Genomic DNA, 21,246 nt, shown 5'->3' on the forward strand with positions numbered 1-21,246 from the left:
TAAGTGGATAGCTCTTATAGACCATGAAGTCTGCGACCCAAAGAGGTGAGGGTTATTGCTCGTTTTCAATATAGTAATCCATGTTATTTATTCCCAACGGTACTTGTATTCGAAGAAAGAAGATTCAATTAAATTCAGACTTTTCGCATTAATCTCCACGTCACAAACAGACGTAATCATAACCAGTTAAATAATAATTAGGGCTAGCTGCCATCCCCCCATCCACACCGAAGACCTCGATCAACCTAAAACAACACCTTATTCAAATCCTTATTATTCTGCACCTTGATATTCCGCATCATGGCCACCGCCACGATGGAAACCGCCATGATCGCCGTCCCGGCAATCATCATGTTCCGCTGGGCGAACGCATACGAGTTCTGAATGGCCGTGCGAGCCGCCGATCCGACCGGATATTTCAGCTGCTCCTCCAAGTCCTCGTAGATGGTCTTCCACTGGTCCGTCAGCTCGGAGGGGAGATACTGCCGCAGCTTGACAGGGAGGGTATTGGTCCAGATAGCGCCGGAGATACTACTACCCACGGCGCCGCCGATGTTGCCGAAGGTGCTGAGCAGCGCCAGCATGGCGGCGTAGTCCTCGTGGGACGCCGCCGCGAGCACAGAGACTTGCTCGATGAGAATCAGCGTGCCTCCTCCGACGGCGAGGAAGATCTGACACATGCACATGTATCCGACGTTGTGGCCGGGGGCGCGGAAGTAGATCATGAGGCCGCTGGCGAGGATGTACAGGGGCACGGCGATCCAAAGGAGCCACTTGAAGCGGCCGGTGTAGCGAATGCAGAAGCCGCAGGCGATCAGCCAGATGGGATCCATGAAGTCGAAGATGGCGGAGATGTAGCCGGCCTGGGTGAGGCTGGTGTTGTAGACAACTTGCAGGTAGGAGGTGAAGTAGTTGGCCCAGCAGGCGTAGGAGATCTGATAGGCGACGTCGATCAGGCAGGCGCCGATGACGGTACGGTCGGTGAGGAGGTAGTATGGGATGAAGGGCTTCGGAGCGAGCCAGCGCTCGTAGACCACGAAGGCCACGAGGACGCAGAATCCGACGACCATCATGGCGATGATCTTGGGCGATCGCCATTGGTTTTCGGTGTTGCCGGCGATGTTGAAGGAGGTGAGGAAGAGGATGGTGCCGCCGATCATGAGGAAGATGCCGATGACTTTGAAAGCAGGAGTTAGTTATGGAACATGACCATAAGATCAACGGTTGAAGAAGAGAAACTTACCGTCGAATTCGACAACGTAGAACCAAATGCTCTCAAACCAAGTTCGTGTGCTGCGAGGCTTGTACTCGAGTCGACCCTCCTTATCCGCCTTGCGTTTGGTCAATTGCCACACTGTGATCAAGGGTGCCGCGACCACGGGAAGAACGATGCAAATGGTTCCGTAGGCCCAGCGCCAGTTCGTCTCGTGGAACTGGTTCGACAGAGGCGAGCCAGCAAAGGCAGTGATCATGCCGGGAGAGGAGGTGACGGCAAAAGCGATACCTCGATCGCGCAGTGAAGAAGTGTCTGAGGTCATCACGTCGATACAGAAAATCGCTCCGGTAAAGCCAACGGTGTAGAATGCCTTTGGGTATGAATTAGCCGGTGCAATCGAATAGTGGTGCAGAGAATGGTCGGTCTGGCCCTCTGTCTAATAAAACTTACCTGAGCGGCACAGTACGTCGCAATGTTATTGCAGCCAGCCATCATGATCAAGCCCATGATGGCAATGATGAGCATGATTATGAACCCGGTTATACGATCCCACAAGTTCAAGACCTTGGCGATAGGCATCAAACAGGCGGCGCCCATGACGCTGGTGACGACTGCAATAACGGACAGCAGCGAGTGCTCCGAGAAGTCACTGGTAATGTAGGCCCCCAGGTTCGCGGTCAAACTGCTGTTGAGATAGTTGATGAAATACACTAGCCACATACTGACTTCTTGTGAGTTCATGACCGCAGATGTAAGGACTTCCTTCAGCCTTGCTCACCTAACATATGCTATAACGAGATACGTCCTAGACCAGGTCTTGGTGACGGCTTCGGCCACTCGAACACCATCCTGCTGGTTTTCATCTTCCGAGTCTCGAATCTGCTTTGCATCCAGTGAGACTGGGTCCTGGCTAACCTCAGCTGAGGGTTGAGGCTTATGGGTATCCATGTTGGGAGGAGGGAGGGGATGTCGTATAGTTGAAGATAGGCCTGCAAACCAAAGAAACCGACCGGGAAAAGAGAAAACCAGCAATATTTAAACGGCACGGACTCATGGGACCATGCACATATCCATCCCTTGCGGTCCCACATGGGTGACAAGAATTTCTTGTACGTACCAGAGACCGACTCCGGTCCCGCTCACTATCTTTCTAAAACGACCCCCTAGGCCGTTAGGAGCTAGTATGTCTTAATTGAAGCTAGTATCCAGCGCCAGCTCGTCAAATCCGAAGTTATTTGGCTAAAAACTTTCCCTCTCGTGACCCGAGATTGGGGGGCCCCTGTCGGTGTGCGTGGCAAAGGATCCGGCCGAGTTGCTCTGGAATGAACAACAGGGCCAAGGCCAGTCCACCAGGGGGCCAAAATGCTTGATTTGATGCAAGAAAAGCCTTCATGGTGGCCCAGTGGACGCACTCGGAGCGAGCCTTGGCCGGAGTCCGCTCCACTTGATCTTATCTAATCGATCGTAAGGGATCCACCCCGTCTGTTCTGTTCGGACGTGGTCGGCGGTGTTTACCGGTAGGAGTAAGACAGCACGGTGGAGCCCCTGTTAGACCATGCAATCTCCGAGGCATTTCCATGGCTGCCTGGGACAGACCGGACTGATATTTCGCCACGGTGTGGGCTGGAACGGAGATTGATAACTTTGCTTTGGAGTGCTTGAGTCATGTCCTCTGCCCCGGCAGGGCATACGGAGTATGCTTTGAAGTACGGAGTAGGACGTAAAGCTTTGAGATTTAGTCTGAAGACTACGCAAGCTGACTTGCCTCAGTCTGCGGGAATGTCAAACAATCATGGTTTGAACGTCGTTTAGCAGCCCAGCAGCTGCCACAGACTCGGCACTCGTTCGTCACCCTGTCAGCAGCTCTGATTAGCATATATACGAACACTCAACATATACCTTCATCTGCAATCCATAGCAAGATCTCCGCAATGATTGCAACTCCGCTCACTTTGGCCCCCAGTTCGTTAAGAAAAGTCTTCGTCTTGGCTCTCGCAGCCGGTTACTGCGTGGTTTGAAGCTCCACTCGACGTGGCTTGACTGGTGGTCGGGCCTCGTCTAGATTACATTCGGTTCCCGCGGTGTCCACGCCGGAATCCATTATACGAGTTGTGGGGGATACTAACTGGACTAGAGCCGAGCACTCGCCAGTCGCAATAGGATGGCACGCAGTGAGTGGGCCTTGATGTTTTGCTGGTGGCAATGAGTCCAGGAAGGCATAGATGTTTTATAGACCTCGATGATCGTTTCCTCTCACGCGCTCAAAATGGAGTCGTCATTGGTAGGTTATCGAGCAACAAAGTGACCTGCTGCAGAAATGACAGCTGAGGATCTACCTGTGAAAGGAGATATGATTAGACAAGATCAGACGGCTCGAAAATAGACCAAGACTAACCCAAATCAGACATAATTTGCTCAATCAGTGAATGAACAAGCAAAATTTAATTTTTCTAGCCGCTTCTTGTCTTCAACTAATACTCTTTGGTAAAATGCCCGAGCGTAGGCTGCCAGGTTTTGACAACGTTCCAAAAAGCCACGCGACAAGTGGAAGTTGCAAAAAGCTCTCCTGTTCTTTCTGCGGATACTAAAGTTTCCACCATCACGTGGAAGAAATGGTAAGCAGCATCGAACCAGTTCCATCTTTTGGATAATTAACTCTTAGACTATTCAAGGGGATCTAGTATATGGTTCGATTCGGCGTTGAACAACAGGCCGAGTGTTCTTACAATCACTGCTTGACTTGAATCGCTGTATAAGGATCCCAACCGACATTGACCCTTGGTAGGTGTTTTCTAGCAAGTTTTGAGTATACTTAAAGAAGGAAAGTCACGGGCTTAGTGTGTCAACTATCTACCATAATTCCCAGGCTACCAAAGTCAGGCTCGAAATTATCACGGAACGCTTAGAGCCACATTCCAGAATCATGACCTAAGAAACCTCCGAAGCCGGCGCCAAGGTCCTGGTTCATCTCAAAAAGGTCATTTGGAGTCGCCACGACCGCAGAACGCCCCATTACCAGAAGGTGCCGGAGTGGCAATAAAGTGCTACAGCTGTGGAGTCCTTAATTTGGTTCCGCTGGAGTGGCTTGAGTCGGAAGACGAGGAACTAGGGCTAAATATCCTTAGGGTGGCCTGTTCAGTCACCTGAGCTTGTTTAGCTCAAACCCTACTCCATATATTTGCGCGCTTCAAGTTGCTACAGATGCAGTGACATACACTTATTAGATGCAGTGCATCGCATCGACATTGCTTTGCCTTTGGTGTCCTTCGAGACAGCACTAGAGCATTTACCTTCTTATGTATTGGTAAATATTCCTCCAGAAAGGAAGGTCATGACACAATCCCGCTTGCACAGTGATAAAGGGGTTTAAAAGACTTGATGAAATTCGAGCCAAGATATCTGGGCGCTCTTCGCCTAGATAATAACATTCTATCGCCCCGAAAGGAATTTCAGATCTATTACCCTCCATATTCAAGTTCAAAGTATATCATGATTTATCTATACTGATTGAGAACGGAGAATGTCCCCCTCATTTGACGGACAACGTGGATACCTAAAGGAACCCTAGAAATTTAACGAACTACACGCGGTGTCCACAAAATAGAGACGGTCAACTTACAGCCACGAGTAATCAATAGCATAGGAATATAATTTCAGCGATACTACAGTAGAGCTGAGTTTAATAGAAAACTAAAAAATGTAAACCGTCGGAAAACAATGTGCTGGAAATGCAAAACTCAGACTTCTCTTTAGCCCTAATTACCAGAGATTCCTGCCAGTTTAGCCTCTCAGAAGCAAAATTCTTCGAGAAGCGCGCAAAGGTCTAAGACTAGAGCTCCAGCATATCCAAATAGTGTCTTTCGTTTATTTAGATTCCAAGGCTAAGATCGCTTGTTAGACAGTGTTTACAGTTGTTGACAGTACTTGTTTTTGAAACATTACTCCGATCATTAGTGTAAATAAATACCTTCATCTTTCCTCCCCACAGCAAGCATACAAATTCCATAGCAAATACCAACTTACCAGACCCTCAAATATATTCTCAAAACCATTCAGCTTCTCCTTCCTACCCTAACAAATCCCCCACCAAGAGATCCTCCAGCAGAACACCGCATAGACCCAGCGGAACCTACCACCTAGGTACATCCGCGCCCAGAAAATACGTTCGTGCGTGCATGAGTCTCAAACAGAACAAGTTAGAATCGGTAAGTCATCTACGGTCCGGAGTGTTCGCTGCTCGCATAAAATCCCACCAATGGAATCCCACCGGGAAGCAATCCGATCGCGACGGTCGATGTGCCGAGACACGCACGGAGATAGATCTGGCTTGTCCCGCCTCGGTCCGCTGGACCGAGCAGGGGATCGATTGGAGTCGTTTATCGGTGCATTTCTTTATGTATGGGTGGGAAGTTACCTGTGGATTTGGGGACCGATGGTGTATGCATATAGTTCTTTGAGGGTTGTGTTTGGTAGTAGTAGTGGTGGGGTCTGAGATGAGAATGTGAACAAAATACCACTCATTTCTTTTAAACAAGGGGGAAAGACGATAGACATAGCATAGCGATAGACAGAAATGAAACAGGAAATTTCGAAGGGGGGAGAGAGAAAGGAAAAGCGGAAAAGCCCCATGACAATCCTGCTGTCCTCCCCTCGGCAGCTCCCTCGTTTCTTGGCAAGGCCAGTGTGGGTGTATGATTCTGCAGCCTGCAGGCTTGGGTTGGGCGGACGAGCGGGCCAAGACTTTATTTCACATCCCTGGTGAGGTGGTAGAGATAAGCCGACAGGGACACAGAGAAGTACCTACCTAGCTATACGTATACGCAATGACACAGCCCGGTCCAGTTCAGTCCAGCCAAGTCTAGTCGAAGAAAGCCATATCGCGATCGACATGCAGAACTGCTTTCTTGCGACGGAGTATCTCAATAACTTCGAGTCCTCATCAGCAGGTGCCAACGCGAGCCTCTCATTGGCAGGGAGCCCCGGGGTCTCGCTGTTCTTCAGTGGCGTTCAGGTCTGGCCTTGCGCAAGGGATAAGAACCAGCGAAGAACTTAATGTTGGGTTGGGTGGGGGCTTGGCTGTCGAATGTGGGATGACAAGATAGCCTTCTGGGATCTTGAAGGTGGCAATCTGCCGTTTGAGGTGGCTTGGCTACTTTGATGCATGTAGATGTACGTAGAGGTGTACGTGGCAGCCGATACCTACATTACAACATTGCGTAGAAACGCACTTAGTCTATTTATCACCTAATGAGAGTAAGATGATCTACATGGTCCTGTTTCATACCTAAGTGCCTAACTGACCCTTTATTATCCGGGGAGAAAGACGTGGGGGCCGTTTAGGAAATGAATTTCCTGTCCGTGCCCAAACTGTTAGATGTATGAAGAGCCGGGGTGGGAAACATGTTGGTCTGAGATAAGTTTGATAAGCCGGCGGCCCGGGTCTAGATCCTTGTTGGTGCAATGAAGGGTGCATAAAGGGATGGGTGTTATTTGGTTTGGGACTGCATTGATACTTTGTTTTTCTTTTTTATGGTTATTTTTGGGAGTTCTTTGAATTCGAACGGGCGACATGGGCGGTTCACATTGGAATACGGTTGTATGAAAGGGAAACGGGATTGAGAAAAAGGCGAGGATTGGATTACTTCTTTGAGCAATGAAAGTGAGTGCCGGATGCGGTAAGAAAAAGTCGATCTACCGATGTCTGGCAGTGATATCATATCATTCGGTGTATTGATGTGGATTAGTCTACCTATCATCCTGCAGGGTTGCATGTCTCGCCGGATGGATGATCTCACGATATTTGGCAGAAGACAGCTGGATACGACCCAAGACCACGACAAGACACCGAATTGATCCTTCCTAGCCTACGGAGAAACCAGATCGACATCGTCTGTCTTCAGACTACATTCTACGCTCCCCTCCCTCCCCAAGGGGTTCTTGGCGGTCGGACCGAGGGCGATCTGCTGGTCTATTGTTGCTTGGCAGTGGAACGTAAGCTGCATTCATCAGATTGCACAAGACTTGGCAAATATCAACTCGTCTGCTTGGCAAACATTTATACCCCCTTTCCTCCGGGGGTCCAGCTGTACATCGTGGGATGGTATCATGGACTTGGTAAGATGACAGGATAGAGGCTAAAACAGAGCAAAGAAACAAAGAAAAAAACAATGACACTGCACCCCTCCGCTTTGTTGTCCGTCCAAAAGGAAATGAAAGGAAAGATAAACAAAAAAGAAAGAACGTCAGGCCAGCATGCACAGTAGGAATATACACCGAGCTGACGTGATCGTGTCCAGCGCGATTCATGCAGTGACAATGCTTGGATTGCGGATCACGATTCGCAGCTAGTTTCTGGTGCTACCGGCATCGTGTCCGAGGTACAAGAAGCCACTGGGCAGAGGAGAGACGGCACCCAGCGGGGACCCGGTCGAAGTAGTCGAGGATTGACTGCTGGAACGCTCACGAGTCGAGGATGCCTGGCTCGCAAGTTCAGGCTGGTCGGCAGCGACGGAGAGAGGGCCAGACTGGATAGGGGCCAGAACGAGGAACTTGTGGGTGGGAGTGTAGGAGTACATTTTGACTGAGGTTTCAGATGAGAAACAAGGATGTTTAGAGTGTAGAAACTTGGAGTCTGGTAGTTTTCTCTTCGGAAGAAAGCAGAAGGATGGTTTAAGAATGATGGAGAGAAGGCTTTCTCGGTTGGATTCGGCTACCTATTTATACATGTGAGGGCGTCGGCCAAGCAGGGTCTCAGGAAGAGGGGCAACGGGGGTTTGTGGATGAATCCGGGACGACTGTCGATCGACTGCAACCACCCCAGCTGCAGAGTGGAAGAGACCCAGAGAGACAAAGGTCCTCGACTCCAAGCGACCAATTCTTCCTGTCCGATGGTGGATCGGACACGCTGGATTTCGTAATTCACATGTTTCACGCCTGCTTATCAGAGAAGGCGGGGCCTCGAAGGACGTCATTATTGGAAGATCTCGCCTTTCGTGTGCATCTCTTGGCTCCAGCACATCTTTTTACCCCAGCCTCATTGGATAAATCATCCTTCAGAGGAATCAGCGATGAAAGGCGCCAAGCGGGAGTTATCGATTGGTTGTGTAAGCCGAACTGTTGTCCCTCGTACAAGCTAATCAGGGCCGACGCGACCCGAAAATTCAGCCTCGGATGATCAGCAACCAGGAAGGAGAGCCAAGAAACGTGCCCTGACTATTGATGGGGATTGAACCATCACCCTTTCGCCGGTGTCCATAGTCCGGAGGAAGTGCTGTCGCCTTCCCCCCACAGAGTGGGAATCGGGGTTGAGTGGGGGGGGATTGCGTTCTTACTCGAACTCTGCATTCCTTTCGTCTCCCACATGACCTCAATGACCGATTCCTGGACTGCTTGGCAAGCATAGTTCCTGTCCATCCCCCCTCTGTTTTTGGAAATCGGTGAGACTTTCTAGAATTTCGCCGTAAGCGCCTGCTGAATCCTGAGAAGTAAGACAGGCGGGCTGGAGGGTTCGTTGGATTTCAACGGGCGCGAAGCTGAAGCTGGGACCATCGCATTTTAATGATCCTGCCGGGCTGCATCGACGTAACATCCGGGGCACAGCGATATATATAAACCGGTCCCTGGAGCGACGCCAATCATTGGCGACCGACGAGGAGGCAATGCAATGCCTTCTGGTAAGGCAGAAAAGGACGAAACGGACCCCAAAAACCGCCGGCCAAAAAAAGAAACGGCCGCAGCACTGGCCAGGTCACGTGCCCCAGAGCCTCCTCCGCAGCGTCGAAGCATCAACAGTCGATTCTGTCTGCCCTCGCAATCCCCTCCGGTCCAGCTTCCCCCCTCTCGGCTCGAGAATCTTGCGGTTTCTGGAGCCCCGCTCGGAGCTCACTTCACAGACCCAACGGCGGCTAGGTGAAGGCCGTGCCATCACGCCGCGACCTGTCAATTGTCGCCGTGTTAGCGCCCCCATTCTCCGCGCCGTATCGCTCGACCGTTCGGCCTGTGGCGCGGATGCTCAGCGGCTGAAATGAGAACGGGGCGTGCTAGCAGCCAGAGAAGATTGCTTCCCTCGCAGGAACATAGCGCCGCAGGTGCTGTGCCGACACCTTAAATCCATTGTCACCTTTCAGGTGAGCTAGAGCGCCTGAGGGCCGAGCTGCTGGTGGAAAACGACGCAAGAACGATAGGCGGAGATTGCTTTGCACTGCCGGACACTAAGTTAGCTGACTATGCTATAGAGAAACTCTGTGCCATTATCACACCAACGGGGCGTTTTTCTCTTGCTCTCACCGTGAATGCTATCACTTAGCTCGGGCCCCAATTGCTTGTCGTTCGTCGAACGGCCCTGTGCCCGCGAGAATTAAAAAAAAAAAAGGAAGCGAGAAAAAAAAAGTAAACTAATAGTCACATCAGCTAGAAGAGAAAAAAATCGCTCATGACTTCATGACTTGCAGATGTCACCAACTGCGTTTAACATCTTGACCTCCATGCATTGGTCGACTTTCCAAGACAGCGAATCCAAACTTGATGTGATGGCAGTGTAGCTCGTGCAGATTCAATCTCTGCTTTCCGCCGTTCGAGGCCCCCAAAGGCATTGCCTTGAGGCTTTCCGATATGCCTTGGCTGAATCCGCAGGAGGTTGCTTGACCGGTTGATGTTGATGTGGGACAGAGAAGTGCCCAGAAACTGCGGCGCCCCTGACTGGAGCATCAAGGTGGCCTATGAGCTAGCCTCCACCGCACACTTTTCCGCAGTGCGCAACCAGGTACGCGAGCATCGGAGCCGAGAGGGCATGGCCTCCGGGAATACCATGCTGATATCGGGACGATCACATTGGGCTGCGTCTTTTTTCCCAGACATCATCCTTGTCTCCCCTCCTCCATCGAGGGCCAAAACGAGCACATGATAGTGGGATGCCTGACAATCATGCCGTCTGTTGATGTAAGGGCCAGATGGAGGGGGTTGATTTTTTTATTGCCTGCGTGACATTCGTCAGATGCACCGTCTGGAGCCATGTATGGTTGCGGCATGACCCCGAAGGGGGCGTGAACACTGTTGGTCGGCTACGAGAATTGATTTGATAGCACACCGTTGGCTTTTTTTCACCTGCATATGTGACAAGCCCTCTCCATCCAGACGACTGCCGCAATGCCTTGAAGATGATGTCAGGTTATTTTCCCATGATGCATCTGCGGAACTCTAATGAAAGCTCGGGGCAGGGGGTTGCCAGCAGACCCTGCCTATGACCTGGATTACCGCGATACCCCATTAACCTCTCTTGGGAAAAAGCACTCAAGACAGACCCCCCAAGACCAAAACGCCACTGTCGCAGGTGATCCGCATAACCGCAATTTTCTCCCCCTGCTGTTGGGGATATCTGGTGCAGTAGTTCTCGGGAGAAAGCGAGCTTCGATTTGCTGCGTGAATCATCCGTTGGGAGACTTTTCATTTGAACGTGATGTAGATCGAGTCACCAACTGCTACGGCGCAATCCTATACAACCTTTTGGGAAGGAGGACAAGGGGAAAATATCGACTTGCATGTGTAGTTTCTATTATCCTGACTCATCTTCCTACATTTTCTCTTGGTTTCGTACGCAATCTTTTTTTTTATTTCTTTTTTTTGCCTTTCCCTTTAATTTCCCATTATTATTTTTTGGGGGCCCCTTGGATAATGCTTTTTATTTATTTTTTTTATGTTTTAATAATTCTTGGTGTAGCTGGGTGTTGTTGCGGCACAGTCGACCGCAGTCATTCTCTATCATTTTGGATTGAAGCCCAGGGCCGGGAGATTCTTATTTAAAGGCTTCTTTGACCCGGCAAAAAGTTCAGAACATCATCACAACAGTTCTCTCTCCAGTTCACTCCTCGAGGGAAATCTCTTTGAGCCCGAAGCCTTCTCTATCGATTGACAACTGCACCCCCAAAGAATTCGTCCGTTGGACCCCAATCCGTTCGTCTCTACTTTTACTTTAAAACCACGTCGCACCACTTCCTTCACACCTTTCGAATTTCCACAAAAACCAATTTTCAAAATGTGCTCTCAGTATTTCTACAAGTACGACTGTGGCTGCACTCACCCCGAGGGGGATGTCGTCTACTGTGCAAAGAGAGGCACTTCTTGCACCGGAGTGAGACAGCAGGTCCGCCGACGTGAGGGCTACAACTGCCCTGCCCATGGAGGTTAGATAGTACAGGAGCGAGGTGAGTAGCGCATGGACCAACTCTGGGAGATCATCAACCAGAGCCGAGCAAGTTTTAGGGACGGCTTTTTTTGGGCTGACTGGGTGCCTATTCAATAGGAACATGGGGGGTAAATGAGAGAAAAATCGTCCTCAAGGCTGTGAGCTTCGATCGATCGCCGGCCCTTCGATATGCGCTTTTTTTTTCTCTGTTTTTTTCTTCTGCTTCGACAACCACCGAGTCGCAACTTTGAGGACATCTCCTGGTCCCCCCTTCGACAAACCCGAACCATCTCAAGCTCTGTGTATTTCTTCACCGCTTCCATGTATTTTCAAGAGGGATTTTCTTTTCCGCAGGAGTGAGAAACGGCGATGACTTCATTCGATCAGCAACGAAAAAGCCCCAAAAACCAACCAAAAAAAATCTGTTTTTTTGCCATTGTTTGCGCCTGATCAACGTTTCTTATAACTACCCCCTATAGCATATGCATATATGTCTTATGTTGCTTCTTTGAGTTCTGATGTTTTCGAGTTCTGATGTTTTTTGGATTTCTTTTCTTTCTGCTCGCTCCCGGGTTTTGAAGGGACTTGTTTCTCGATGCCCACATGGGAGCTGTTCATCTCTTCAGCGAACCCCTTTGGCACCCATTTACTGTTTTTGCTCGCGTGCATGCTAGTCAAGATTCTTTGCACGCTGCTTGTCGAGACGTCAGTCAGACAATCGGTCAGCCGGGCAGTGTTTGGTATTTTTTGATGTCGCGGGATAGTTTTAGTTTAATGTTACGTTCCTTTTTCGTTCCTTTCATTCTGGGGCTTTTTTTTACTTGAGGCTTTTCTAGATGGTATCAGGCCATTTGGTCCATTGCAATAGTAAAGTAGCTATGTGTCTTAACCTGATGAGGTTACACATGCATGGGCCAACTATCTAGGCAAGATGGCACTACGGCAGCACTAGCAGGTGAAGAACACCACACTATGAAAGACAGTTAAATTAAATTTAAATTGGACGAGGTATTTTGTATCTGCGGTCTTTGTTTCGAAGGTCCTGAATTCAGTTGTTCCTGTCCCGAGGGTCTTCCAGAAGGCGACGCGTCGGGGTGGCCGATGGAGACCGTCTCGGGAGGAACCAATATTGCCTCCTATCTTTTGGGAAGGCGGGAGAGAGCAATTCCAGGGAAACAGCCTTCCCATGATTTCATCGTGATTATAATCCCCCTCTGTGGCAAAGGAGACATGCCTTAACGCCCCCCTTGGAACAGGTTGATCTACAACGATTAATTTGGCCGACACAGCAGTGGTGCATGAAAACCAGGCCATAGGTGCCCAATTCATTTTTCAACCCCGGTGATCGCGTTATCTGGTGTGTGCGTGGGTGGTCCCAATCGCTTATACAACCCTACTATTTTGGGGGAATAAAATTTTTTTTCCCTCCCGGGGTCCTGGACAAGATATGATTAGCAGCGGTACACCAGCGGGCTGCATTAGCACCGCAGGCAACTCTCATCATCTGATCTCGAACCGTCAAATCAGATACCGAGACGGAGCACAGACGCCAGTTATCTGGTGGCAATCCTCGCTGACAGGAGCCAACGAAGAACGCGGGAAGTCAAAGGGTACCCTGACTCAGTGAGGGTAGGGACCCGCGCGTATATTAGCGAGGATGAGTTGCCTGGCTGACCACTCCCGGGTGTGCTAGGAAGAATTGGGTACTCCCAAACTTGGAATGCCGAGAACTCCCCGAGTTGATTTTCCAAATCTTGTGAAGAGTCTCAGGACAAAGGGGGTCGGGAAATTGGTTCTCCTCTCCAAGGGAAAACTGTCCGTGTTTGGGACCGGGGGAGGCGCCGCGCCATCTGCGAGTTCACGACCGCAACGACAGGTAGGTGGCGTAATTTTTTCACTACGCCAAGATCATTCGACGGCTGTTGAAAGAAAGGAAATGCGGAGACTCCGGTGCAACCTGTCTGCGGATCGGCCACAGGAGAGGAGAGCCATGAAGTGGGTTGAGACAAATCAGGACGGGAATTAGAGCGAACAGCAAAAATAAATCCGAAAAGCAGACCCCCCTGTCAAGTCGTTCCATGGATGACAGCTCATTAGGCCCGTAAACAAACCAATGAACGTTGCAGGAGGTCGCAAAGTGTTGGCTGCTAGAATAGCATGACATGAGATAGAACCCTTGGAAAGTATTCTCGCGGGAGAAAACATGGTGGCACAGTGGAAAAAAGGCCCTAGAAGGATGTCGAAATGATTCATCTCAGCTGGCCCGCGCACCTCTGATGTGATTGCGCCGTCCTACGCACAGTGCCGCAGAACTGTGCCATCCCCGAAAGAATGACCGCCGCAGAGCCGGAATATTTGGTGACCCAGACTGCTGGGTCAGTAAACCTAAAGCGGTGTGAGCGCCGTTTGCCGGGGAAACGGGGTCCCCAATGTGTCAATCGTGGACGAACCCGGGTCGTCCGAAACACTTGGAGATACCTCTCTCTCGCCTTTCATGCCTTTTTTTTCGACTCGAGGCTTGTGGGATGCCCTGAGCAGATGGGACCAGGCCCTGGTCAGGTGTCGTCGATGCCGCGTGGTTTGGTGACAGTCACGTGGCTGTCACGTGGGGGCGTCCGACCGGATGGAGAAGGCGCGACCCGTCGTCAGCCTCAGGCTTTCAGCTCCGGCTTCTTCGCTCTGGGGCTCTTCATGTCTCTCTGCGTGGGCCTAAAATAAATCACTCAGCCTTCATGATTGCCGTTATCATAGATCAGCGCTACCATGCAGACCGTTTTGCTTACTGACTTGGCTTCGATCACGCAGCAGGAATGCGACAATGCCTTGTCTAGAGAATGCATCCCTGGCCGCATCGCCATCCTGGGCTAAGCCCCGCAAAGACTCAATAGAAACAATGATCCAGCAGGGCCACGGCGACAGAGGAGCAAATACGGTGGCTGCTGGTCAAGATATCTTGGACTTATTCAACAAGATTGCACTTTCCGTGTCAGTTGAGAGAACAGTAGAGCTGACAATGACAATTTCCCAGCGAGATCGAAGAATAATGCCGTTTCCGTCGCTGCCGCCTTTGAAGAAACGACCTTGATGACATCATGACCAATCAGTTGCGGTCACCAAATAAATAGAGAGATCCTCTGTATAGGGCACCAATAAATCACCACCAAAGTACAACTCATCGTTTCGCATCTCCAGCCAAAGAGGTGACGCCGAGAATGCAGGAGCCGGCAATCTCTCCGTGACGAGGCTATCCATAATTTGTAATTGGCGAAACAACCAATTCTATCTGTCACCACAGAGAATGGATGGAGTATTACGTCAAGGAGCAGACCCGCCCCATTATCGACCCCATATCTCACTCGCTGGTCGTTACAGCATCTGCTTACTAGAGCTTGGGGCCAAACGCTGCGAGATGGGTACATCATTCGCTGGATCACCCCTGCGCCCTGTCTGGTCATCCGAGCTTTGGCCATGGCTAATCTAATCTTGCGAAGACTTGTCTTGTAAGGCTGAGGCAGCGTTAATGCAGCATGTCTTTGAATACAATCTATTCTAGACCACAGCTGTGCTTGCCAATCTGAGACTTTTGGCTCAGTCACGGGGCTTATGATTCGAAGAGACAACATGCCATGCCATTTGTAATTCTCGGATTTGGAATCCATTCAATACAGTATGTTCCATAGTTGTACGCCGTATGATCTCACATGGGTCAATTCCTGTAGATGTCATGTGAGACAACCACGGGTCGCACGTGACCCCGCCAAGAGAGTGACGTTGCGGCTTCATCCCGTCGCGTCGGCTTTGTTTCTGCATTCCAATTCCACACCCCCGTCGAGATATTTCAGTTGCACATGTAATGTCCATTGACGTCAACTGGGGGACTGCCACCTCTGGTCCAGACGGTGAGGCGCTGGCGGAGCGCATCCGCTCTTTCATTCACGATAGGTTTCAGCAGGTGGCCCTCCCACGTTTCATCCGATCTGTTCAAGTCCATTCTTTCGATTTCGGAACCATTCCGCCCGATCTTGAGATCAAGGACTTTTGCGAGCCCTTTGCCGATTTCTACGAAGAGGACGAAGATGACGAGACGTCCGAGGTGTCCGAGGAGTATGTCTCCGACCACGGCAATCAATGGCATGGTCATTCCGATCTCAACGACTCCTCATTTCGAGACGAATTGACCATGAACCACACGCTACGCGATCCATTCGATGATGACTATCAACCTTCGGTCCTACGATCACCAATGCCTTTAAGCGACCACCTGAATCCTCATTTCCTTCCCCGAGCTGGAACTCCTGGAATTCCTGGCGGAACGTCAACACTCGGTTATCACCTCATGTCCATTGGCGGGCTGTCGGGGACACAAACCCCTCTTGCAGCGGTCGCCGGCGGGACTCCATTCGCGAGCGGCTGGGGTGATCCTGGAATGCGACCTGGAAATATTCACCATCCGTCTACCCCGACCCGCGTGCGCCCGGACGCCGACATTGATTCTAGCAATCCGGCCTCGCGCCCCTCTACGTCGAGTACCCATCCCTCTCATCCGTCTGGGTCGCAAAGGAATAGCGGAGACAGTACAATGGGAAAGGGGAACGGATCGCATCGGGATGATCAGCATGACGGTGCACAGGGCGATCCTCTTCGTCTTCCTCCTCGAATGAGGGAGCGAAAACCCGAAGATTTCCAGGTTATGTGTCACGCTAAGTACGCGGGCGATATCCGTTTGTCGTTGACTGCAGAGATTCTGCTTGATTATCCGATGCCTAGCTTTGTGGGGTTGCCTTTGAAACTCAACGTCACTGGCCTTACTTTCGACGGAGTTGCAGTCATCGCCTACATTCGGAAACGAGTGCACTTCTGTTTCTTATCAGCCGAGGATGCCGATGCTTTGATAGGATCTGACCAGCAGGAGACAGGAGATCAGAGCGACCACAGCCGGTCTGGGGCCGATCCATCCACATCACCCAAACGCCAAGGGGGTTTACTGCGAGAAATTCGCGTCGAGAGCGAAATCGGACGCAAAGAAGACGGGAAACAAGTCTTGAAGAATGTCGGGAAGGTTGAGCGCTTTGTCCTGGCTCAGGTGCGACGTATCTTCGAGGAAGAACTTGTTTTCCCAAGCTTCTGGACATTTCTCATCTAGGCATCACGAAGGAACGAGCCATCGACAGCGTAAACTGGATTTTGACCTTTCTTGGACATGCTTGCATGTGATCTATACCCTAATAAAACATCATATTAGACATTTATCTCCATTTAAAGCATTGCAGCTTTTATTCTGATGGCTCACTATTGCATGAGCAGCATTTTCCTTTCCCTTGGCCTTGAAGCTGTCTTGTCTCATGCCATCTACTCTTCCCCCATCACCCCCAGTGCCTGAGGCAAGCCAAACACTGAGGGTCAGGTGACAGAACAAACCCTTGCCCAGACAACCACCTTTCACAGATATCCCAGTCCAGCAACCTTCTCGCATCCATCCTCAACCGTCGTCACCCCGCTCTTTCTCCATCGGCCCTAAGGTATGTTTTGCATCAGCTTGCAGATCCGGTCAGGGTCAGGGTTCTCAGCAGCGCCACGTATTCCGACAGGAAGAGGGGAAGGCCGGTACCTTTTTTTCTTTTTTTTTTTTTTGCCTGTTTTCCTTCTTGGACGAAGACCACTAAGATATTGATGTGCTCAAAACTACTTAATGGATACGCAAAGGTGCTGATGTCTCAATTCCAGCAGCCAGTCGGTTCGAAGTACGGGCTTCGGGCTCCGATTATCATTCAGCTATTACGTATCTGTACAACTGAAAGTGGGATATCCGGAGAATCATCTTGTGAACCAGACCGCCACGACCATACTCAGATTGAAGAAGCAAGGTGCTCAAACACACGCCGTTTGCTTCGTGATATTTGGCCACGGAGGAATTTGAACAAGCAACGCCACCCGCGCAACACGCCCAAGAAATGCCGATTTACGGAGTATTATTTGCTCCTATACCAACCGCAGTGGCTAGCTAGATTATTCGATGATGGACTGCCCTTCTGGGGAATGCTGCCTCATGCGTTTGGAGCTGCGCCGAAATGCAGGCAAATTGCCCATATGACCTCAAAGACACCGATTGCCCAGTAAGGTCTTTCTGGTTTTTGGTAGCTGGCTCGGTATGATGTCGAAAAATGACGCCGCCACGTACGTATGGCTTTATGAGACTCTGAGCGACATCGTCATTTTGCAGGTTTGATGCCAGTATACGCGATTTTTCTCTCCTGGGACGAACATAAATAGTTCGCTGTTACCTGCTGGTAACCAAACCATCAAAAACTCCAATCTTCTTCATATTCTCAACATCCACCACGCAATCATTCACCATGGGCGCCATTGTCACCAGTGATCTCGCTGTTGTCTCTGATGGCTCTACCATCTATGTCTACTACCAGAACGATGCCAACGAGATTCGTGAAGTGACATCCTCCGACGGATCCAAATGGACCGAGACTTCCAGCGCTGTCGCTACCAAGCTCAATGCCGGTGGCTCTCCAATCACGGCCTACTACGTCAAGAACGACGGTACCGCAGGATTCAAGTCCTCGGTAGCATATCCTTCCCATGACTTTCGCAGATACCAGACTAATTTGAATGTGCTAGATCCACGTCGTTTACCTTGATGCCTCTGGGATCCTGCACGAGGTGGTCAAAACCCCCATTGACAACACAAAGTGGGAGGAACGTGACCTCTCGGATGATATCAAGAAGGCACCCATCCAGACCTCTCGTCTTGCCAGTGGAGTTTGTCACGACAGTTCTTCTGGCGCCCACCAGTGGATCTTCTTCGAGAAGTTTGTCCCAACCCTCCCACTCTCCCATTTGAGACATTCACCACTTACAAACATCCAGACTGGACTCCGAATCCGGCAATCCCCAGGTCGCCGAGCTCCGCAGCGGCTCGCAGAGCAGCTTCAAATGGACCTACCAGGTCATCCTTCCTGAGAATTCCGCCAGCGCCCTCCCTGGCACTCAGCTAGCCACCAACCTAACCAATCCAACCAACCAACTCTACTTCCAAGACCACGACGGTAACATCACCGAGTACATCGGTGGCTATGACAGCTGGAACGGTATGCCTCCCCATCCACCCTAACCCAGACCACTAGAACAATCCCATTCCAAACTAACAAACCCAACCCCACGATACTATAGACCACAAACAACTCCTGACCAACGACAAAGTCGAGATCAACACCCCTCTCTCGACCGCTACTTCCTCCAACGAAGACAAGCCGTACATCTTCTACGTGTCCAAGAGCACCCCGCTCATGATCATGTGCTACGACCACGACAAGTCCACCGAGGTTGCGAAGTTCTATCCCGGCACGAAGCTGGATTCTATTTCTGTCTCGGGCAAAGTGTATCTGTTCCACAAGCCCCTTGAGCATCCGGGGAGTGTCTGGACCAGGGTGTTTGATGGTAGTTCGTGGAAAATGGGGGCGCAAGTTGTTGCTTAGGTTTGGTTGGGCTGGGCTTGTCTAGGGGAGTTTGGGGCTTTGGTGGTAGGAGTTGAGGTGAGTTGAGTTGGTGGTGATGCTGGTCGGAGTTGGTAGGTAGCTGTCTCTGAGTGAATCGAATAAAAATGATTATGTCTTTGAAGATTGGATGTGACTGAGGGTATTAGCAGTTAGGTGAGTACCTTCTACTCATGGAGGTTTCTTTAAGTCAATGTACTATTTCCAATATATCTCTTAGTAAAACTTCATTCTCCAGGTAATTTCATCACAGGCTTGAAAAGGCTATGTTGATTGTTCATGGCGTTTGTTTGGTTACGTCAATATATCTCATATGCCAGCTGCACGCCTCGAAGTTTATACTAAATAGCATTTTTATAATTTTTATATCTCCCCAAGTGTAGGTCAATAGGCATTACAGTTTGTATAATTCAGTATACTTATGAAGATCTTACCGGATTTATAAAAAATGTAAACTACTCACAATGCAACAGAGTACCTTGAGAATCCTTTATCTAGAGCCTATGAAGACTAAGTATATTACAATGTTTTATATAAATAAGCTTGATTAAGCTTATTCTCAAGCATTAAATAGCCTACGGATGTTGTCGAGGTAAAAATGTACGTGACATATCATATTTACTATGCAGTTCAGAGATATGCAGCTCCCATGAGTATCCAAGTCAACAGAAAACACATCTACACTTAAGAGAAAACCTGTACTAGAAAACAATACTTTGATAAACCATCATTAAAGGCTATCAACATTTAGCAGTTTTAAAACAAGTCTTCCACAAGTAACGCTACTGCTGCTGCGGAAATCACAAAACAAGTTAAGAAACATTCAAATAAATGCCCGAACTCGTGATGACAACAAGCCATCAGCCCTACCCACCGGGATAGGATCGGCTCTCCACTAACTCATCATTCCAGACCAATTTATGTGTCCATCGGTGGAGCGGACAAAGCAATCAATCGACCAGAACAAATCGGACCTAACTCCGCCCAAAAGCAAGAAACAGGTCTATAGGTCCTTCTTGGCGCCTTCCTCCTTTTCGCCAGAGACCTTGTCGCCCAGGGAGTGGTATTCACGGGTAAGACCCTCGGCTTGCTTCTTGAGGGTCTCGATGTCACGGTCCTTGGCCGCGAGTTCTTCCTTCAGACGGCCAATCTCGCCGACATCACCGGCCTCCGCGACACGGGCGGAGTCCTTGCCGCCGGCCTTCTTGTCACCCTCTAGGAGCTTGACGCGGTCTTCCAGGCGGAGGACGTCCAGGATCATGCTGTAAGTGCGGTTGAGGATGAGAGACAGGAAGAGAGTGAAGCCGCAGAGGTACATGTTGCGCTGGGAGTAGAATTTCCGGGCCTGCACTTCCATGCGGTCGGTGCCGAGGGCGGCGGCTCTAGCGGTTACGAATTGACATTAGCAGACTGTACCCATATAGAAACACACACAAGCAAGATCGTAGTAAACAAGGGTTTGGGATAATGGAAACTCACCCCATATGGCTACCATCCTTGTGGAAAGCAGCCAGCTCGAGCTGCACACGGTACACTCGGTTGACGCTGTCAATGAAGAGGATAAGGATGAAGATAAAGGTGATCTTGAAAGGTTGTCAGCATATCTTAAGTAGCCAAAGGATAGACCATATGTAGAAGCTTACCTTCAAACCATACTGAAGCTTCGCTACAACCGGGCTCTCCGAAATGAAAGCAAACAGTTTCCGCTTAACGACGAACGGCATAGGGACAATGAGGCCCATGAAGACAGCCATCTCAAACACCAAGAGGCAGAATACCTATAGACACTAAGTTAGAAAAAGGATTCTGATATGCCGAACGATGTTGTTTTGATGAATTGCGTCATGCGTTAATTGTCGGAACTGCCAGGTGCAGAGAGCATCGGCGAAGATCAACGAGACAGATTGAGGGTACCAACAAGGGGGATAAACATACAAGACTGTAGTATAGAGTCATTGTGCCTAGAATATTGAAAGAAATACTGCTTTGAACAAGAGAGAATTGATTGTGAAGCCCTTGAGCTACCGGTCAAGGGTGTTGTGGGGAGGGGGGAAAAGGGATTGAAAATGTAAACAAAGGTCGATGTGTGCCAGGGATGGCGTCCAGGGGTCCAGTGAGATTAAAACCAGCTCAGGATTTATACCCAAGAGCCTTCGAAGCAAAATTCGGATGAAGTCCGGGTAGGAATGAGATCAGGGGCGTCGGAGCGAGTCCAGCGGAGACGAGGTGGTCTTTTTGCAGTTTCGGCTGTGAGGAAGACGTCATCACCGCCTGAAGCTGGGAACACGGCACGTGACTGCGCTGCCTTGGATTCGAGGCGCGAACCACGTGCCGAGACCGAGCCT

The 21,246-nt window shown here is 50.1% G+C and overlaps 8 protein-coding genes across 8 annotated transcripts; 3 read left to right on the forward strand and 5 right to left on the reverse strand.

Annotated features, from left to right (window-relative positions):
• Positions 1 to 203: 203 nt before the first annotated feature.
• Positions 204 to 2,184, reverse strand: P170DRAFT_510907 (MFS general substrate transporter). Its single transcript, XM_024854826.1, has 4 exons — positions 1,995 to 2,184; positions 1,667 to 1,937; positions 1,244 to 1,586; positions 204 to 1,177 (listed from the first exon to the last, which is right to left on the reverse strand). Exons 1-4 carry the CDS (start codon positions 2,162 to 2,164, stop codon positions 246 to 248), a joined length of 1,716 nt encoding a protein of 571 aa, XP_024703571.1. The 5' UTR covers positions 2,165 to 2,184; the 3' UTR covers positions 204 to 245.
• Positions 2,185 to 6,074: 3,890 nt separating this feature from the next.
• Positions 6,075 to 7,791, reverse strand: P170DRAFT_476894 (uncharacterized protein; the record flags this gene model as incomplete). Its single annotated transcript, XM_024853393.1, has 2 exons — positions 6,075 to 6,142; positions 7,578 to 7,791. The coding sequence occupies 2 exons, from the start codon at positions 7,789 to 7,791 to the stop codon at positions 6,075 to 6,077; spliced, it is 282 nt and encodes a 93-aa protein (XP_024703572.1).
• A 2,123-nt stretch (positions 7,792 to 9,914) lies between these two features.
• Positions 9,915 to 11,099, forward strand: P170DRAFT_209476 (uncharacterized protein). The gene has a single exon (XM_024842807.1). The coding sequence runs from the start codon at positions 10,415 to 10,417 to the stop codon at positions 11,012 to 11,014; it is 600 nt and encodes a 199-aa protein (XP_024703573.1). The 5' UTR covers positions 9,915 to 10,414; the 3' UTR covers positions 11,015 to 11,099.
• P170DRAFT_209465 (uncharacterized protein) lies at positions 11,099 to 11,705 on the reverse strand. Its single transcript, XM_024842806.1, has one exon. It carries the CDS (start codon positions 11,517 to 11,519, stop codon positions 11,184 to 11,186), a length of 336 nt encoding a protein of 111 aa, XP_024703574.1. The 5' UTR covers positions 11,520 to 11,705; the 3' UTR covers positions 11,099 to 11,183.
• A 2,605-nt stretch (positions 11,706 to 14,310) lies between these two features.
• P170DRAFT_209545 (uncharacterized protein) lies at positions 14,311 to 15,194 on the reverse strand. Its single transcript, XM_024842808.1, has one exon. It carries the CDS (start codon positions 15,053 to 15,055, stop codon positions 14,507 to 14,509), a length of 549 nt encoding a protein of 182 aa, XP_024703575.1. The 5' UTR covers positions 15,056 to 15,194; the 3' UTR covers positions 14,311 to 14,506.
• Positions 15,195 to 15,218: 24 nt separating this feature from the next.
• mdm12 (ERMES complex subunit MDM12) lies at positions 15,219 to 16,659 on the forward strand. Its single transcript, XM_024849478.1, has one exon. It carries the CDS (start codon positions 15,250 to 15,252, stop codon positions 16,537 to 16,539), a length of 1,290 nt encoding a protein of 429 aa, XP_024703576.1. The 5' UTR covers positions 15,219 to 15,249; the 3' UTR covers positions 16,540 to 16,659.
• Positions 16,660 to 17,749: 1,090 nt separating this feature from the next.
• On the forward strand, positions 17,750 to 18,975 carry P170DRAFT_510910 (uncharacterized protein; the record flags this gene model as incomplete). The annotated part of the gene is made up of 4 exons (XM_024854827.1): positions 17,750 to 17,971; positions 18,027 to 18,217; positions 18,276 to 18,496; positions 18,579 to 18,975. The coding sequence occupies 4 exons, from the start codon at positions 17,750 to 17,752 to the stop codon at positions 18,881 to 18,883; spliced, it is 939 nt and encodes a 312-aa protein (XP_024703577.1). The 3' UTR covers positions 18,884 to 18,975.
• Positions 18,976 to 19,605: 630 nt separating this feature from the next.
• Positions 19,606 to 21,128, reverse strand: P170DRAFT_386619 (putative BAP31 domain protein). Its single transcript, XM_024845774.1, has 4 exons — positions 20,837 to 21,128; positions 20,545 to 20,679; positions 20,381 to 20,484; positions 19,606 to 20,283 (listed from the first exon to the last, which is right to left on the reverse strand). The coding sequence occupies exons 1-4, from the start codon at positions 20,855 to 20,857 to the stop codon at positions 19,905 to 19,907; spliced, it is 639 nt and encodes a 212-aa protein (XP_024703578.1). The 5' UTR covers positions 20,858 to 21,128; the 3' UTR covers positions 19,606 to 19,904.
• Between the last annotated feature and the right edge of the window lie 118 nt (positions 21,129 to 21,246).

This window comes from Aspergillus steynii (genome assembly GCF_002849105.1).
Source record: "Aspergillus steynii IBT 23096 chromosome Unknown P170scaffold_5, whole genome shotgun sequence".
Taxonomy (NCBI): Eukaryota; Fungi; Ascomycota; class Eurotiomycetes; order Eurotiales; family Aspergillaceae; genus Aspergillus; species Aspergillus steynii.

Excerpts from the sequence above, each read along its gene's own strand:
- P170DRAFT_209476 (XM_024842807.1), top strand. The coding sequence starts at position 10,415 with ATGAAAGCTCGGGGCAGGGGGTTGCCAGCAGACCCTGCCTATGACCTG.
- P170DRAFT_209545 (XM_024842808.1), bottom strand. The coding sequence starts at position 15,055 with ATGGATTCCAAATCCGAGAATTACAAATGGCATGGCATGTTGTCTCTT.
- mdm12 (XM_024849478.1), top strand. The coding sequence starts at position 15,250 with ATGTCCATTGACGTCAACTGGGGGACTGCCACCTCTGGTCCAGACGGT.
- P170DRAFT_510907 (XM_024854826.1), bottom strand. The coding sequence starts at position 2,164 with ATGGATACCCATAAGCCTCAACCCTCAGCTGAGGTTAGCCAGGACCCA. Across the intron at positions 1,938-1,994 it reads CTCGTTATAGCATATGTTAG|TATGTGGCTAGTGTATTTCA; the intron begins GTGAGCAAGGCT and ends ACAAGAAGTCAG. Across the intron at positions 1,178-1,243 it reads CTACGTTGTCGAATTCGACG|TCATCGGCATCTTCCTCATG; the intron begins GTAAGTTTCTCT and ends CTGCTTTCAAAG.
- P170DRAFT_386619 (XM_024845774.1), bottom strand. The coding sequence starts at position 20,857 with ATGACTCTATACTACAGTCTT. Across the intron at positions 20,680-20,836 it reads TGACTCTATACTACAGTCTT|GTATTCTGCCTCTTGGTGTT; the intron begins GTATGTTTATCC and ends TAGTGTCTATAG. Across the intron at positions 20,284-20,380 it reads AAGGATGGTAGCCATATGGG|AGCCGCCGCCCTCGGCACCG; the intron begins GTGAGTTTCCAT and ends CGTAACCGCTAG.
- P170DRAFT_209465 (XM_024842806.1), bottom strand. The coding sequence starts at position 11,519 with ATGTTCCTATTGAATAGGCACCCAGTCAGCCCAAAAAAAGCCGTCCCT.